The sequence below is a fragment of the Arvicanthis niloticus genome, chromosome 13 (genome assembly GCF_011762505.2).
Source record: "Arvicanthis niloticus isolate mArvNil1 chromosome 13, mArvNil1.pat.X, whole genome shotgun sequence".
NCBI lineage: Eukaryota > Metazoa > Chordata > Mammalia > Rodentia > Muridae > Arvicanthis > Arvicanthis niloticus.
The window spans coordinates 25,776,981-25,794,746 of NC_047670.1; the positions used below are offsets into that span (position 1 = coordinate 25,776,981).

Genomic DNA, 17,766 nt, shown 5'->3' on the forward strand with positions numbered 1-17,766 from the left:
TTGTGAAGTGGGAGGGGAAATATAATCAAGACTTCAATTGCAGATCTGAATTGGCAGAAGAAACAAGAGTGAGACAGTGAAGCAGTGTACAGCCGAACTAGACAAGATGCAGAAAGGGGACAGGAAAACGCTTGTTGTCACGTGTGTTGACATGCAAGAAATCACTGGATTCCATGTGATGTAAACAAGAAACTGAGACAAGATATTCAAAAACAATTTCTGTTTTCTCCTGAGTTATTCAGAGCATAGAAGCAGAAGAACAAAATGTAAGCATCTTTAGGTATGCCTACTATACATAAAAGGGGAAGAACATTTGATCAATTCTGGGTTTGCAGGGTATTTAAGAAACAGTAAATCCTAAAATGAGGTGTTCATAAATATTACCTTATTTGTGGAATTGGGGTGAATCTTTTAAAAGTAACTGAATGGAAAACCTTAAGATACATGAAAAAAATCTACTAAAAATATTAAAAGTAGATGAAAGAGCAAAGCATTCACATAAGCAAGAATTGGACAGATGTGGCCAAAAGTAAAGAAATATATGCTGCTATTCAATGTTGGAAAATAAGAAGTCCCCTAGAGACCTGAAATAGGAGAGGATTTATTGCTAGTTTGATGTCTGTACTGATACAAGATTTGGATATTCAATTCTAGTTCATTTAGAAGATAATATTCTAGTTGTTAAACAGCTATTCAATTCATGATGCTATTTTATGGTATTCACAAACATCTGATACTATTTCTGATTGAGAGTCTAAGAAATATAGCTAAATATAAGAAAACCATATTGAATATAGAAGCATGAAATGGCCAGGAAAACTAGCAGGCAGTGTTCTGAAATTTTTTATCCAGGTTAATGACAGAGAACTGACAAGGACAGAAAGTCAGATAATAGACAACAGAAGTCTATGGTTCCATTTCAGCATTGTGAGAAGTTTTGGATAAAACTGGCCACCATGACAGCAGAATAGTTTTGTGCTGGAGTATGCTGGATAATTTTAGGTCAACTTGACATAATCTAAAGTTATATGATGGGCTAGAGCCTCAATTTTAAAAAATGCCTCCATAAGATTGGAGTATAAGCAAGCTTGTAGGGTATTTTCTTAATTAATGATTGATGTGTAAGGGATCCACCCATTGTAGGCAGTTCTATCTAAAAGATGATGGTCCTGGGTCTGCCATGTTCTCTGCATCAGCTCTTGCCTCCATGTTCCTAAACTGTTTGACTTCCCGTCATGCCATCCTTTGATGATGAATAGCAATATATAAGTGTAAGCCAAATAAATCTTTGATTCCTGTTGCCAAAATCCCCTGTTGATTTTGGTTGGTTTGATTGCAGTCATAGACACTCTAACTTTATCCCTTTACTCTGGAATCATAGGAACTTAGGAAACTGATGTTGATAATAATTATGCAATCAATATTTCTTCATGATTTAATAAATAGTCCTCTTGTTAAATACAGCCCCTTGCAAGCTTTCTCTGATAAACTCTGATAAAATAAAGAAGGAAATAAACAAATCTATGCTTCCTCAAAAACATATCACATCATATTAAAATGACAAACAGATTCTTCTGTTGACATTTCCCAAAGAACTCTCAATAATAAAACATTGGCTATTTTAGAATCTTTTCTGATTTTTTTCTACCAAAGCCTAATTCATTTCAACTCAGAACCAATATATTAAATATAGTTCTTAATAAATATCTATTTATTTTTATATCCCCAAGTTAAATGCTACTTAAACCTATATATTACTTATAGAACAGTAAATATTCACATTTAAAATATAAAAGATGAACTAAATATGATATGTCCAACAATAAAGTCCATATGGGAACTTAATTTTCAAGATGATTAACAGTCTTTTAGAGTATTTAAGAGATACGTTTTGTGCCATAAGATTTCTAAATACTCTCCTAAACTCACCTTCTGTTTTCTAGGTAGAATCAATAAAGTGCTTTTTAAGTAAAGATTTTATATTGGCATTGGCATGTACAGTTTTGAGGGTGTTTGTTCAAGGCAAGGGATATACTACAGTTTCTCTGTGGAAACTTTATTAGTTTATTATGCACTTCTAATTCTCTAAAATAGTTCCAAATCCATTGCTTGAGGAGGTGTCCATTGACTTTTCTAATAATATTTACTGAGCTTGTAGTGCCACGCCATTCATTATGTGCCAGAAGAATCTTGGCCATTGTTCTCAGGAGCTTATAGATAATTAGCAGATGATAAGAAAAGCTGATTGGTGTTCTAATAAAAATATATAGGAGGAACATTAACATTTTATCTAGTTCACAGATTTATCACAGAAATATGTTTCAGAGAGAAAAAAATGTAGGGTTAAGGCAAATAAAAAGAGATGCTGGCTACATCAAAGACAAAGGAAATAACATTCATAGTGTTCATAGAAAACCAGATGTCACAGTGTTACAGAAATGGATGTTGTAAAAACAACAAACTTTAAGACATGAGAACTGAGCACAAAGGAACAAGCTCTGGTAAGTGTTTAAAATGATTGGGGAAATTCAGGTGCCATCAGTAAGAAAATGATAGTATGAGGTTATAATTTTCAGAAGTTGGTTGGTTGGTTGGTTGGTTGGCTGGCTGGCTGGTTTTGTATTCATTTTGTCAGGAATAGACTGAAGAGAATATGTTTACATTAAGGATAAAACCCACTTTATCTTTTGTGGTAATAACACAAATGAAAACAGAGACCTGTGAAAGACAGTTTTGGTGCAGTTTGTTAGACACAACATAAGTCAGAATAAAATTCAAGACTTCTGGCTTGAAAAGTAAATGGGGTTGAAAACATCCTCATATAGAGAATGATATAGAAAGTGAACTATCTGGAGATTAGGGCACACCGAGAAAAGGAGAATGATGGAGAAATCATTTGGAGGAAAAAAAAATCATAAAATTACTATTGGATAATTTATCAGTAAACTTAGCTGTAAATACTCAGTGGCTAGTTTAGACAGTATGAATCTGGGATTAGAAATGTGGGCTTTCTATATTGGTCCAAACACTATCATTAATTCTGTCCATCTTTCAAAAAAAGAGGAGCTTTTGTTTTTATATTTTTCTCATAGATGTCATTTGTTGTTGCTTTTATTATCTGTTATTATTTGAGTCATGTTTAGCTCTTAATAGTCACAGGGAACACAGAAGTAAAGACTTTGCAAAGAAGATGACACAACCTGAAGTAAATAGGCCTCAGACTGTTGAGAACATTAGTATCTGAATGATAGGTTGACATTAAAAAAGAGACAAGGTTAAATATAGAAGCAAGTGATTTGGGTGAAGGAAAGGTACTATGATCCATGAAAATATTGATGTAATAACTAAGGTGGGAAGAAGTGATTTGAGAGTGACAGGAGAATCTGCAATGTTAAAATGTGTTGTCTCAATGCACAGATCAGCAATGCAAAGGATTTAATCATGCAGGTGTTCATGGAAGAACAGCTTGATTAGAGCATTAGGTACTAAAGCCACACTGCAGAGTACTGAAAATAGGACATGATCATAGAAAAATAGCGGATAACATATAAATAATCAAGAATGTCCTTCATAACCTTATAAATTAATGAGCTAATAGACGTTCTATGTAGTTCTCATTTCTGAGAATAACCGGAGGGATGTACTATCCTGAAGTCTTTGTTTAATCTTTTTTTCAGAATGTCTGTTTGGGAGAAATGAAGACAAGGATCATGAGAGGAAGGAGGGAAAGATGCCTTAAAGAGGGTATGGGCATAGTAGAATATATATGGTATGATAGCAAATGAATAGAAAGAGATTTACTGTGGGATAAAGGTTTAAGTAGGAAATAGGGAAAAACATAGAAAAATGGCAAGTCTAATTAAAACTATGGGTATATAAAAAAAGCCTTGTAAAAAATCCACTTCTTTTCCAGCTAATTATGTATGTATAAGATCAGAGGTGTTTTGTATTGAGAACAATACTACTCCCCCCCAAAAAACCCTGCGTTACTAAACCAAAATTTCAACACCAGCTATGGGACACCACCCTATAAATTACTAGTCATAGAAGCCCACTGCAGACACCCCTTCTAACAGAAAAGTTCATTGCTAATGTGCTTGTTTGATAACAGAACTGGATGATAAAACCCTATATCTGCAGATACCACACTGGCTGTAAGACATAAAGACATCAATCTCAAACTAACTAGAAAAATATCCTGCTGGATACCTTTCATAGTACTGGAACTATGCCATGCAAGGTTCTGGATGATAAAACAAAAACATAACAACAACAAAAAAACCCATTGTTTTCATTCAACATTGTATTCTGCATGCTGCAATACCAACCAGCCTGAATTGATGTACACACTGCTGCAATATTGGCATGGTAGTTACTGGGTAGTCAACTGTTTGTTAGTAGGATTGCAGGTCTGTCCTTTGGAAAGAATTTGTGCCCAATACTGTGAAATTAGTTAAAAACTCCAGGATAGGGAGGTCATTGGCCCTAGTGAGAACCTGTTCCTGCTGTTTTATTCAATGCTCATGTTGTCAAATCGCCTACTAAATAGTTACCTTTATGCCCACATGCTACTGATGCTCTCAACTGTGTTCCAGGCATCATGCTTTTTCAATGATTCCTATAGAGTTTTCACATCTGAACAAAGAGCTAAGAATAAGTGGCTATGGATGAGTAGGAATACTCAACTATAGATGGAACATCTGTTTCAACCCCAACCCCAGAGCTTAGGGAATGTTTTAAAAGCAGGGGTAAAAAGAATGTAAAAGTCAGAGGAAAGGGAAGAATCCTGTGGAATGATGGAGATGGGGACGTTGAACGTACAAATTTAGAGCAGCTGTAGTCCCCTACATGAGACCGACACAGGATCAAACGATTCAAGATTCCAGTGTGGAAGAAGAGGTTCCTGAGGCTCCATCCCTACCTGAAACCTATTGAAAATTGATAACTGCTAAGAAAATGAAAGTAAGTTTTCTATAGGAGTGTGACTGCTGGTAGCTTGAAGGTGCTGTAATACAAATTCCACACCCATAGATAGCTTTAATATTTTTGTAATCATGCTGTTTATGTATTTATTTTTATTTATTTATCTCCCTCCTCCCTCTTCCTTTCCCTTTCTCTTTCTCTGTCTCACTTTGTATGTTTATGTGTGTGTATTCATGTGTGTGTGTATATGTGTGTGTTTGTGTATGTGTGTGTGCATGTGTGCGTGTATGTGTGCGTGTGTGTGTGTGTGTGTGTGTGTGTGTGTGTGTGTACTTAAACTTTGTTAGCACCACAGTGTACAAGTGAAGGAGATTTGCAGTAGCTGATTATCTCTTTCCATTCTGGGAGAGAAGGGATCTAACCGAGATCATTAGGCTTGGCATTGAGTACATTTATTTGTTCAGCCATCTAGCAACCCTGGATTTAATAGTCTGAAAATATACCATTTAGTTTTGTGCCATCAATTGTCATGTTTTAATGTTAATATCTTCTATGTGGGTCTTTTTATAGATAGTCCTCACAATGCCTTATTCTGAAAACTTACTCTTAGACAGCAGTGTTCCAAATCAGTTCATTTAAGAGGTGATTGCATCTTGAGGGCTCTGACCTCTTCAACTGATTACTTATAAGTCATTGGGCTATTCAGAGATATGAAACTTTAGGAGATGGATTCTACTTGAAATAAGTTACTGGAGATGTGTCTGAGGAGAATTCATCTTTACCCTAGACTTGCCTGGCTTTTGATGGGCATAAGCTGGGCCAGAGTATACTCTATTGGATCTCTGATACACAAAACCCTTGAGCTCCTTATCTCAAGATTCTATTATGTGTAGTAGAAGAATTTGGTTTGTTTTTTTGTCATTATCTTCTTGAAAACTGGAGTTTTGTTGTGCTTTCGGGTAAAATTATTAATCGTAAATATATTTCTATTAAACTTTTATCAATCCAACTATTTGCTGAACATTAAGAAATAATATGTATCTGTCAGTGCTGAAAATATTAATTCCAAATACAAAATGAAAAAAATAAGACAAAGTAAATAAATATCCTTACTTGAATGCCAGCTCCCTCTGGCACTGTGATCTTCCAAACACAATTCAAATTGTTGTCATAAGGCTCAGGATATCCAGGAGACAAAATAGTCCCTTTGCGCTTAGTTAAAATTCCCCCACAAGGCACTGAAAGTTAAGCAGCATGAAAGCTAGTTAATTCCACTGAAAAGGATTACAAGAAGACAAAGGTCAGACAAAAGTCTCCAATACAGAAGAGTCTTGTAAACAAAATCACATCATACTATGTTTTAAGACTCAAACATACCACAAAAATACCTACAGAAATTAATTATATAGCATTCAAAAATGAATAATTAAAGTCATACAGCTATAACTATCATATATGTTATAATCTTTAAAACTTAATTGATAGTATTCTTCGCACACAGAAAATAAAACATAAAATAAGGTAGGTCAATGCTTATATACAAATAGAGAAGTTTTTCATTTACTGTTATTTGGCATGTCCTTTATTATTCTTGGGGTTCAGGGGTAATGAGATCTTTTAAAATCTAATATTGATCTTGGTAGTAATTACAATGAAAACATTCACTTAATTCACTCCATATGACAAGAATAATAACTGTTGAATTTAAATGTATTTAAGTCTCCAACAGTCCAAACAGACTATAAAAACTTTACTTCTTCATGCATTAACTGAGGAAACAGAGTCATTAGAGGTCAAAAGATTTCACAATAAGGGATGAACCTAGAATTTGCCTCCTAGATTTAGGTCCAAAGTCCATGTTGCTCTGTGGGAGGAAGAGATTTCATGTGGTTATTATCAGCTTATCTCCCAGTAGAAAGAACAATATGTTCTATATTCTTCCTCTTAAGTCTACACTGAATTTGAGGATCCAGGCACATTCAGAGTGTACTAGATGAAGGTTCATGTCATGACTGACATATTTCAGATTCTGAGCATTGTCTAATTCATAACTCATGAATCTTTGGTGCCTTGGAAAATGGTCTTCAAATTCTTTGGAATATAAATGTCTCAATCCACAAAATGGAAACACTACTGATTACAAAATATTTTTGAGAAAATTCATAGTTTACTTACATAAAAAAACCAAGTCCATTGATTAAAATATGATAAATAATTGACAAGGAGAAGAGACACACAGACAGAGATGTAGACACAGAGAATAAAAAGTAAAAGACACAGGGGGAGGGGGAGATATGAGTATGTTTTGGAATATCCCTGCCCCTCTCTCTCTCTCCTTCCTTCCTCTCTCCTCTCCTCTCTCTTTTTCTCTGCCTCATACCTTTGAAACAGCATATCTTTCTCTCTCCCTCCCCTCCATCCCTCCCTTTCTCCCTCCTGTCTCTTTCTCTCTCTCCCTCCCTCCCTCCCTCCCTCCCTTTCTCCCTCTTCTCTTCTCTCTCTCTCTCTCTCTCTCTCTCTCTCTCTCTCTCTCTCTCTCTCTCTCTCTCTCTCTGTGATTCTGACACTATGCTGTCTGTCACCAAGCTGTCTCTGTTCTCTAAGCACCTACCTAGGTTATAAGAATATACAAACTTTTATATGAGGTAGGGGCTGGGATTCAAAGGAAGGTTCTTTTGCTTGTAAACAAATATTTGTACCTATTGGTCATCTTGCCTTAATACACACATTTAAAAACAATTTTATATAAATGAATCACAGTTTGGTGATACTTCTCACGTTAAATGAAAAAAAAATCCAATGTACTTGCTCAAAAATAGTAGTACTACGAAAATATTAACTGAGTGGCAATATTTTAAAGCCATTGTTGTTTCTTTTAATTATTTTATTTTATGTTTGTGTGGGCACACACTTTTGTGTGGATGCCCTCAGGATTCCAGTAGACAGTGTCAAATCCTGTGAAACTGGAGTTGCAGTTGTTTGTGGACGGGTCCCTCTTCTGTCAGATCAGCAAGCATTCTTAACCACTGAGCTTATGTTCAGATGCCATCTGTTGTTTTCCTATGCTACATTTTCAGCATTAAGCACGTCAATTAAATTGGTCAGAGAGTATTTTGCACCTTTAAGAATATAAACAACACTTACACAGGTCTCAAAAATATCCTGAAAGGATTAAACAAAGAATCATAAAATAAATATTTTCTCTGAAATTAATTAAATAAATAAGTGATAGATAGATAGATAGATAGATAGATAATAAATGATGGGGAAAATGGCCCACAAAGTTCATTCTGTTCCTCAGATGAATTAAAACACTACATTTCTTTTCTTATATCTTTATACTATTCTCATTTTCTTTGTCTGACATATTACATTCATCATAGCACTGGCTTCCCTGCATAATTTATATATAATACATACTCCCAAGTTTCTGTCAAAATGATCCTTCTAAAATTATAAAATGACACGGAAAAAAAAACAATCTCCATACCTTAATCTTCCACATAAATACACTGCATTTCTTCAGCCATTCTCTTTCTAATTAATCACCATCCCTCAGTAATGACATTTATATCCATATCTTTTGGAAACGCTAAGTGTTTGCTTCTAGCCATAACTCCTCCCCTAACATGGACATTTTCCAGTCAGCATTTCAAAATTCAAATATACAAACAACACCTCAGCTGTTCTTTCCTCCAAGCAACTCATGTTCCCACCACTCACCCACCATATTCTTAGGTCATAAAACTAAGACTCATCCCGATTTCTCTTTCTTACTCTTGCATTTTATACTTCTATCCAATTTCTGTCTCTCAACAAATGCTGTAACTCTCTCTTAAAATATATGTTTGGACTAAAGGTGTTTCTCAGCCAGAAAAAAAAATGTCCCAGTGAAAAGGACAGATGACCGAGTTCAGTCTGTAGAACCCCATTTAAAATAAAGGTGGTACAGTACATCTTGTAGGCAGGACATAGTAGAGGCTGCAAAAATTGTGAGATTGGCCAACCAATTCCTGGTCCAGCTTGAGACCTATGCCACTAGACAGAAACCAGCCCTGAGACTGCTTCGAGATCCAGGACTCAAAGGCTGGATAGTACAGGGACCTGGGGTAAAACCAAACATGACTTATAAAAACAAAACCAAACAAGACAAAAACAACAGCAAAAGTCCACGAAATGACTGCTAATGATATTCTGCTATATTTATAGAGTGTCATCAGAGAGGCTTCAACCACCAAGTGAGGAAAACAAATGCAGAGACCCACAGCCAAACATTAGGTGGAGCTCAAAGAATCCTACAGAAGAGGGGGAGGAAGATTTTAGGAACGAGAGGGGTCAAGGACACCAAAAAGAAATCTACAAAATCAACTAACTTGGACTCATATGGGGCTCACAGAAACTGAGCCAAAAACCAGGGAGCTTACATGGGTGTGACCTTGGCTACCTGAAAATATATATATTTGTATATTTTTGTGTTCTTGTAGGACTCCTAACATTGGGAGCAGGAGCTATATCTCTAACGCTTTTGTCTTCTTTTTGGACCCTTTTTATCCTACAGGGTTGACTTGTTTGTATTGGGTTGGCCTGATGGTCTTTGTTTCTGATGTTAATACTGGTTCCTCAAGAGGGTTTGCCCCCAACAAACATCATGTACTCAGGTGATATTGAAAGGTCCGGGACTCCCCAGAAAGGGGGTCCACTTAAGTCACAGGATAGCACGCACCCAAAGGACACACAAGAGACCGTCTTGCTGTAAAGCACATGAGGTGGTTTATTAAATCAGAGCTCTGGGCCAGCCCATATCCCCATATCTCACATAGGGGATAGAGAGACTGACCTCGTGGCTCAGTGGTCTAGCGCTTATATATGACTTTCGCGCGCGGGTGCACAGGATTGGTTGTTTTACGGTTTTTTTTGTTTGTTTGTTTGTTTTTTTTGAACACTAGTAGGCCGTACCATGGGGGCAGGGTGTAGTTCCTCTCTTGGCCAGTCAGTTTCTGGGATGTTCTTAACAGGCCTTTGTCCTGTAACTCCCCCTCCTCTGTAACTAATTAGATGGACCCAAACCTGCTGGCAGGTGCTTTTCTACCCAAGGTCTAAGTCGAAAAAATTTACACATATTTCATTAAATGGCCTTTATAATTTTTCACTCTACAATATCATGTGAACCTTCTCCCATTTTACCTGGTCAGTAAAAGACTAGAACCTGTGGTTGGGCAGTGGAAGGGAAATGTGGTATTGAAGGCTCTAGAGTTGTGGACAGGTAGGAGAGGACTGAGAGAGAGAGAGAAAGACAGAGAAAAGAGAATGAGAGAGAAAGAGAGAGAGAAAGAATGAGAGAGAGAGAGAGAGAGAGAGAGAGAAGCTGCAATGGAACAGAACTGCATAGAGGGGAGAACCTAGAGTAGCAAGGGGTCTTATAGCTGGGGAGTAAGTTAGTATAATGATAGATCTATCCAATCTAGGCATATAGACTATAATTATATCTAGATTGTGTGTTTTTTATACGGGCTTATTAGGGTTGGAAATTCCAGTAACACTTGTCCAGTCTTAATATGAGGAAATGTACCTATTCTTACTACAAATTAATATTCCATGTTGGGTTGATAGCCATGGGAGCCCTGCCCTTTTCTGGAAAAAAAAAAAAAAAAAACAGTAGTAGATGTGCGGCTGGGCAAGGGGGGAACTGCATGGAGAGGGTGGGAAAACGAAGGGGAAACTGCAGTCAGGTTGTAAAAAATAATAATTTTTGAAAATGATGGCCTGCATCTGCAGTCTTAGCATTTTCTTAGCAGGACATGGGACAAACAGAAGTCAGACTCTCGATGGCCTGGAGTGTGCAAAGCAGGAACAAAAGAGAGCAAGCTTCAAGGAGCTAGAAAGCAGGTCTGGTGAGATGGCTCAGCAGTTAAGAGTACTGACTGTTCTTCCAGAGGTCCTGAGTTCAATTCCCAGAAACCACATGGTGGCTCACAACCATCTGTAATAAGAACGGATGCTCTCTTCTGGTTGTGTCTGAAGACAGCTACAGTGTACTCACACACATAAAAAAAAAAAAAATCTTTAAAAACAACAAAAAAAGGGAGGTTAAAAGCAGTATGAACCTGCACTGACACATGTACACATGTGTGAGCCCACTTGCGTGTACACACACATTCAATAAATAAGTAAATAAAAATCCTGATTCTTAGTAAATACCATCTTGGCTCTGATCTTATGATATAAATTGCCTTCCCTTTCTTTCTTCTCTACAAAGATAGATGCACACTTAGTCTTATGACTTCGACTCTGATCTTTGACTAGAAGTGATTTTTCAGAAACATACTAAGATCACTTAACATTCCACACAGTGACTCCCAATAGTATTGAATTTGCACTCAAAATGGCCTTCAAGGATCCCTATGTTTGTCCCCTCTGTGTCTGGAACATCTCTAAGCATACTAGAGATGGTTCCTTTGCTTATGTGTGCCTCTGTCAGAATTTTACTACCAGTGCCGATTTCAGAATTAAAAATTATATTTCATATAAATATTTATAATTGCTATTTCACACTATATTTAATGAATCTGTCTTGACTGTATGAATAAGCTAATAAAGAAATAGGGTTCAGGTCATCTTAAAAAGTATGTGCAAACACACAAAAACACACACACCTTCATAAATTTTGCACTCTAATAAAAATGAAATAGATAAATAGATAGATGATGTCATTACCATGGGGACCCTTCAAGGAACCTCATTTCTGGGTCTAGAGGGCACCTGAATAACAGGGATGGGATAAGTAGCTAATTAAAGACTTTTCCCCTAAGGGTTGTATATGGTAGCTTCAGGGTCTTTTCAAAAAGAGATCTCCCACTGACTGAAGTCCTGCTACCTAAAGCCTTGTATTGTCAAAGCTATTAGTGACTGCAGGGGGTTATTTGAATCTCTGAGTCTCTGCACAAGACAGCCTTGGGGCTTAAGACTGAAAATTATAAGAACAATGAAATGTAACAGGGTCAACTTTGAGGATAAAAGCTCTGTTTCCAGTCTAACTTTTATTATTCAGTTTTACATGTTTTATAATTTCAGTTTTTATCAAAATGTTCATATTTTGTGGTAATTTGCCTATAAATTCTTTAAATTTTAGCTTTGTGCAAGATTCCTGTTGTTTACATCTCACCTGGTAACAGTTTTCTCCATCCTTTCATATAAGTAGATTTTTGTGTTTTACCTATAAATAATATTTTTATAAATATTAAAAGTTTCAAACTACAGATGTATTAACATAAGCACCAGAGCGAATGCTTCTTGCAAGTGATTCGAGCCATACTCCTAGCTTAAGGATCATCTCTGATGTTGTTACTGCACAATGGTAGAAAAGAAACCCTACCTCAGAGTTGTATTTCCAGAAATCCCATTACTTCTATTGAATGATAGTGCTTTGAGATGCCAAATTATGGTGTTTGAAAGTCATCAGACTGGAAAGTAGTCTTGGGGACAGTGTTTAGCACCTAAGAGGCAGTCCTGTTTATGAGATCCACATGTATGTTTATAATATAGAAGAGATACATCTAGAACCAGCTAGAAGGTTGTTTGCTTGTGGTTTGTTGAGACAGGTTTTCATGTAGCCCATTCTGTCCAGGAACTGGTTAGCCATGGACGACCTTGAACTTTTACATCTTCATCCCTCCACTTATTGTATGCTAGGAGTAAGGAAAGCACCACAAGGCCTGCCTGCCTGATGATACTGAGATAAAGGTCAGTGAGATCATGTTCTAAGACTGACTGCCATCATTGCAACTCCTAGCTGTCCCCTTTAATATACTAGCTTAAGACTTTCATTCACACATGAAAACTGGTACTCTCAGTTTCATAATGGAGTGTCAAAGTATTCCGTCTTCACCATCCTTTATTTGTTTATTTATTTATTTAGGGTTGGTTTTTTGAGAAATTTAGCTAAGACCTAGTGTGTTGGGAGGTCAGAATCATGCCTCTGTTCTAGGTCTGATAATATTATCCTCTAGCCTGAATGTAGGATAACACTTTGTGTTACTGTTTTTCTTGACATAGGTCATGGCATTGTTCGCATAGGATGAAGTTACAAGAATGCTGTTCTTAGTGGCCCAAAAAATTCAAACCAGTGAATTTCCTTGTGTGGAGTAGTAGGTATAGCTCCACCGATACAGCTGCACTGGACTTTTGTTCATTTGAGGGGTTCTGTGTAGGCTTTCTTGGCAGCTCTCTTCCTGTGCAGAGCTATTCTTCAAAATATCACTTATTTCTATGTGGAAGCAATTAGAATACAATTATCTTGTTGTGGAATAGCATGTGTGATCAGCTGGAACCATATCTGAGTGACATAGTGCACAGCAGAGCTTGAATTGTGAAATGATAGGAGACATCAGAGAGATCCCTCCTTTGAAATCTGGTACCCCTGAACTTTACAGTATAGAAGGATGAGGCAGGGAATATCCCTTGATGATTTCTAAAATAAATTCTCCCTAATTCTTCTAATATCTGGATAATTGGTCCTGGTTTTTGTTATTATATCTGACTAACCTCATCATTATCTTGTTAACTCCACCCTCATAGTTTCTGTTAAAATAGTAGTCTTATCAAACATTCTTTTATCTACTCTTAAAGTTGTCTCCGAATAACCCTGGTCTTATTTCCACTTTACGGACAGACATTTCTGAACTTTAAGTTGTGTTGTACATTTCATTAATACATTTATTTATTTATATAATTTTTTTTAAAACAGAGTCTTCCAGTAGTTTCCATACAGGTCTCAAACTTGTAGGTTCAACTTTGTTGTCTTCACTTCCTGGGTACTTGGGACTGCAGGTGCAACCACCAAATCTGAATAACAATTCTACTATTAAATGCTTTAGGAGTCACACTTTGACTAATGCAGTCAAGACAAACAAATTGGTATATACCTCCTATACTTTAGATATTTCCTCTGCTAAACACTCAAATCAATTTCATTATTCCTAAGTTCTACTTTCTACAAAATGATATAAATACATGACTTTATCATAACAATAACCTCCTCTTCATTATTCTGTAATATGTACCTTATTTCGATGTAAAATATAAAATAGGCTTTACTGTCTGTGTCTAGGTGAATAGTATCTTCATGACCACTATTATTCTCTAGGAATATTCTCTAAAGTGCTTTATGGAAATGCAGGTTCATCCAACATGTATCTCAACCTTTCCAGCTTTGACACATTACTCAGCCCATCTTTAGACTTTGTAAGCAGCATCTAATTAATTTTGCTGATTCTAACTTAGTCCATTTGTGTTTCTAAAACAAAACACCACAGCCTGTACATCTATTAAGCACCAGACATTTATTTCTCTATGGAAAGTTTCTTTCCTGGTTCATAGACACCATTTTCTTACAATGCTTTCACATCTATAGCAGGGCGTGACATCTGCCTGTAGTTATAAGAATGTTAATATCATTTATGAGGGCTAATATTAATCATTTCTTAAAGGCTGCCCTTAAGCACCTATAAATACATTATTATTAACCAATTAAATATTTAAACAGTTACAATTGTTTACATATGAAGTTTAAATATGACATCTCCCATACCTGCACCCCAGGACTTCATTTGCTGAAGGGTTAGCCCACAGATAGCATTGTTATTTAGTTGTTATTGGGTCAAGGAAAAACTCACTTCATCAGTGAATCAGTCCACTGATAAATTCATAGCTAAATGAGCCATTAGGAGGAAGAACGCAGTTGAAAAACGTGGTTCATGCAGGAAGGGCATGACTCTAAAAGGAACATCTTATCCACAGATTATCTCATTTTATGCTTGCGAGATGACAAGAGGTGGGTAGCTTTTTCCACCATAGCCTCCTGCTGCAAAACATTCTCCCATACCACAGTCCTATATCAATGAATTAAGGCTAAATATCAACTTAAATTTGTGAAAACATGTACACAATAATTTTTCTTTAATTTGATATTCTCATGCAATAAAAGACTAACCAACATTACAATCCTAAGACTCCATACTGCTCAGTTTTAAACAAGAATAGATTACAATACAATAATTATATTTTGATAATCTATAGTAGTTTCACACTTTTCCTCTAGTTAAAAGTTGTTTTCATTTCTGTTTTTTTTTCTCTCTGTATCAGATATTATTTCTCTCCTGTGTTTTTTTTCTTTTCTTTTTTTTTTTTAATGCAAACAACTTATTGGTATCATGTTTTGGTAGAAAAGAAAGTGTTTCCCTAGATAAAGTAATATTTGAATTCTTCATTGTCTTAAATAAAGAAGAAAAATCTTAGTAATACAACTTCTTAATGTCTATTTTAAAAATTCGAGTTGCTTTAATTTAACTTTATTTGCATTTTGATATTGATCTTCCAAACATTACAGACTTATTCTTACAGAATTATTTTTGTTTACATGAATCACCTAATAAAAATGAATTTTGCTGTACTTCCAAATAATTTTATACTGATTACTGTTATAATAATGTTAAAGTCTTATTATAGGAAAAAAATTAAAGAGCTCTGTTATAAATCATGAGGACTATCATTAATGATTTGGTTAATTTGCCAACAAGATCTAAAAGTAACTTTTCAATAGACTTGTTTAATGTTCTAAATATGCAGTTTAATATGCAAAGCCAGGACTGTCTTAGATGTTTTGACAGCTTTTAAAAATGCATTAGACTGAATAACCTTTAAACAGCAGATATAGATTCAAAACTATACAGCAACCACAACAGCAACAAAAAGCAAACCCAATATAACAGCATGTTGAAGAGATTATTCACTGCATCATTCATGGAAGAAAAAGAGAGTTTAACATTCACAAAGGTAAATGAAATATTGCAAAATAACAGAAACAAGGATAAAAACCATACAATCAATTTAATACATGCAGAAATGCATGTCATTTGACACATGAAGAAAACCTCAAACAAATTAGGTTTACAAGAAACCCACCATAATATATAAAGTGATGTAGTGTAATATAATTAATATAATATAAAATATATATTAATAATATAAACTATATTAATATAATTTTATATTATATACAAGTGTAGAATATATAAATGTAATAGTATAAATAATAATATAAAAGTAACTTAATACTTAATATCACACTAAATAAAGAGGTAATTTAAATAATCATAAGATTGTGAAAAAAAATCTTTACAACTTTTGCCATGGCAAGTCATAGGTAGAATGATGACAAAAGAAAACACAAAGCAATGACAAAAAGAAAAATGAGATTAAACTGGAATAGAAAAAATCAAATTGTCATGGCAGATTATATGATCCTATATTAAAATACTAAAGAACTAGTAAAACTAATAAATGAAAGTTAGTATCAAAGTTTCAAGATGCAAAATCAACATATAAAAATTAATAGCATTAAATTACTATAAATTAATAGTCATCCAAAAATAAGAAAATAATACCATGTCAGTATCAAGGAATACATTTTCAATTATAAAATTTTTACAATGAAGACTCAGCATACTGCTGATAACAACTGAAATATACACATACACATACATAAACGGGGAGAGAGAGAGAGACAAAGAAAAAAACATGGAGACAGAGTCTTAAAATAATAATTGAGAGAAGAAATATTTAAGGATGATGGGATAGGCAAAGATGTTTTGGTTCAAAAAACATGATGCATAAAATACAAGAAACAATAGCAAGTATAGAGGACATTGTGTAAAACTGAAAAGTTTTTCAGAAAAAGAAATTATCCTAAGTGTATACAGACATGGGAATGGGAAAAGAAATATGTGGATCACACATTGGAGAAGAACTTAATACTATGACCTCATCTGAGTAAAAATGAACCAGAATTATGCACAATCACTGAGCACATAAACATATACACTCACCAATGCATGTAGGTAAGGAATCATTCCACTGCGCCAAAGAATTGGGTACAGTCTCACACCTAATGGCTCTGGAGCCATGGAGAATGTATCCTGGATTACATTCAAAAAGGACCAATGAACCAACTGCAAAGTCATTGCCAATCCTTCTTCCGAATCTTGGCTCGGGCACAGAACTGCACTGTGTAGAGCTTGTTCTAGGAACGGCTGCATAGAAATAAGGTGATTTAATTTCATAGTTATCAGACAAGTATAGATTTTAAAATGTAACTTCCTAAAGAGACTCAAGGAAATCTTCTGGGTTTGTTTTTTCTTCTTTCTTTCTAGTAATTAGAATTACTAATTTTAACACATCTAAAAATTTTAAGTGTAATAAAAATAAAATGTAATTTAAAGTGAAAATAGGCATTTAAGACATTTTTGTCTTTGATCCTTTAAATAACGTCTTTTTTTTTGTTTCATAAAATTCTTATCAATAAAATGAAGTAATTTTATTTAGCTATTGCAATTTTCAGTTCAAAAATGAATGTATAATTTTTTTTAAGTTTGGATTCCCAACTACAAAAAGTAATTTAGTATACATGAAATACATTCCAGTTGTCTTCTGTACTGGCTATTATTGTGATTAATTAGTTATTTCAAACATGTTTACAAACTTAATTATCAAAGTATGGTTGATTCTATTAAAGTCAGTAATTACAGTCAGGTTAAGTAGAATATAAGTCAGACAGATTAACAACAATATTTATTTTAAATTCATCAATCGTGTATAATCAAATTTGAGACTGATTTTAGAATTTGTATGCCCATCAATTGTGCCTTTTTGGATTTAATAAAGTAGAATGATAACAGGATGTTTTTTCTTTTTAAAACACATACAAATGTAATTAAAGTGATTGACAACAGTCCAAAAGAATGGCATGGTGAATTCCAATAGATTAATCCCTCTGGTATGACTTGAGGA

General features: G+C 34.9%; 1 protein-coding gene across 1 annotated transcript in view; it reads right to left on the reverse strand.

Moving 5' to 3' along the window:
* The window catches only part of Csmd3 (CUB and Sushi multiple domains 3), a 942,208-nt gene that overhangs the window by 146,007 nt on the left and 778,435 nt on the right, over positions 1-17,766 (reverse strand). The window contains 2 exon segments of the mRNA XM_076912208.1: positions 6,037-6,161; positions 16,806-17,009. Of these exon segments, the coding sequence (XP_076768323.1) occupies positions 6,037-6,161; positions 16,806-17,009 (329 nt within the window).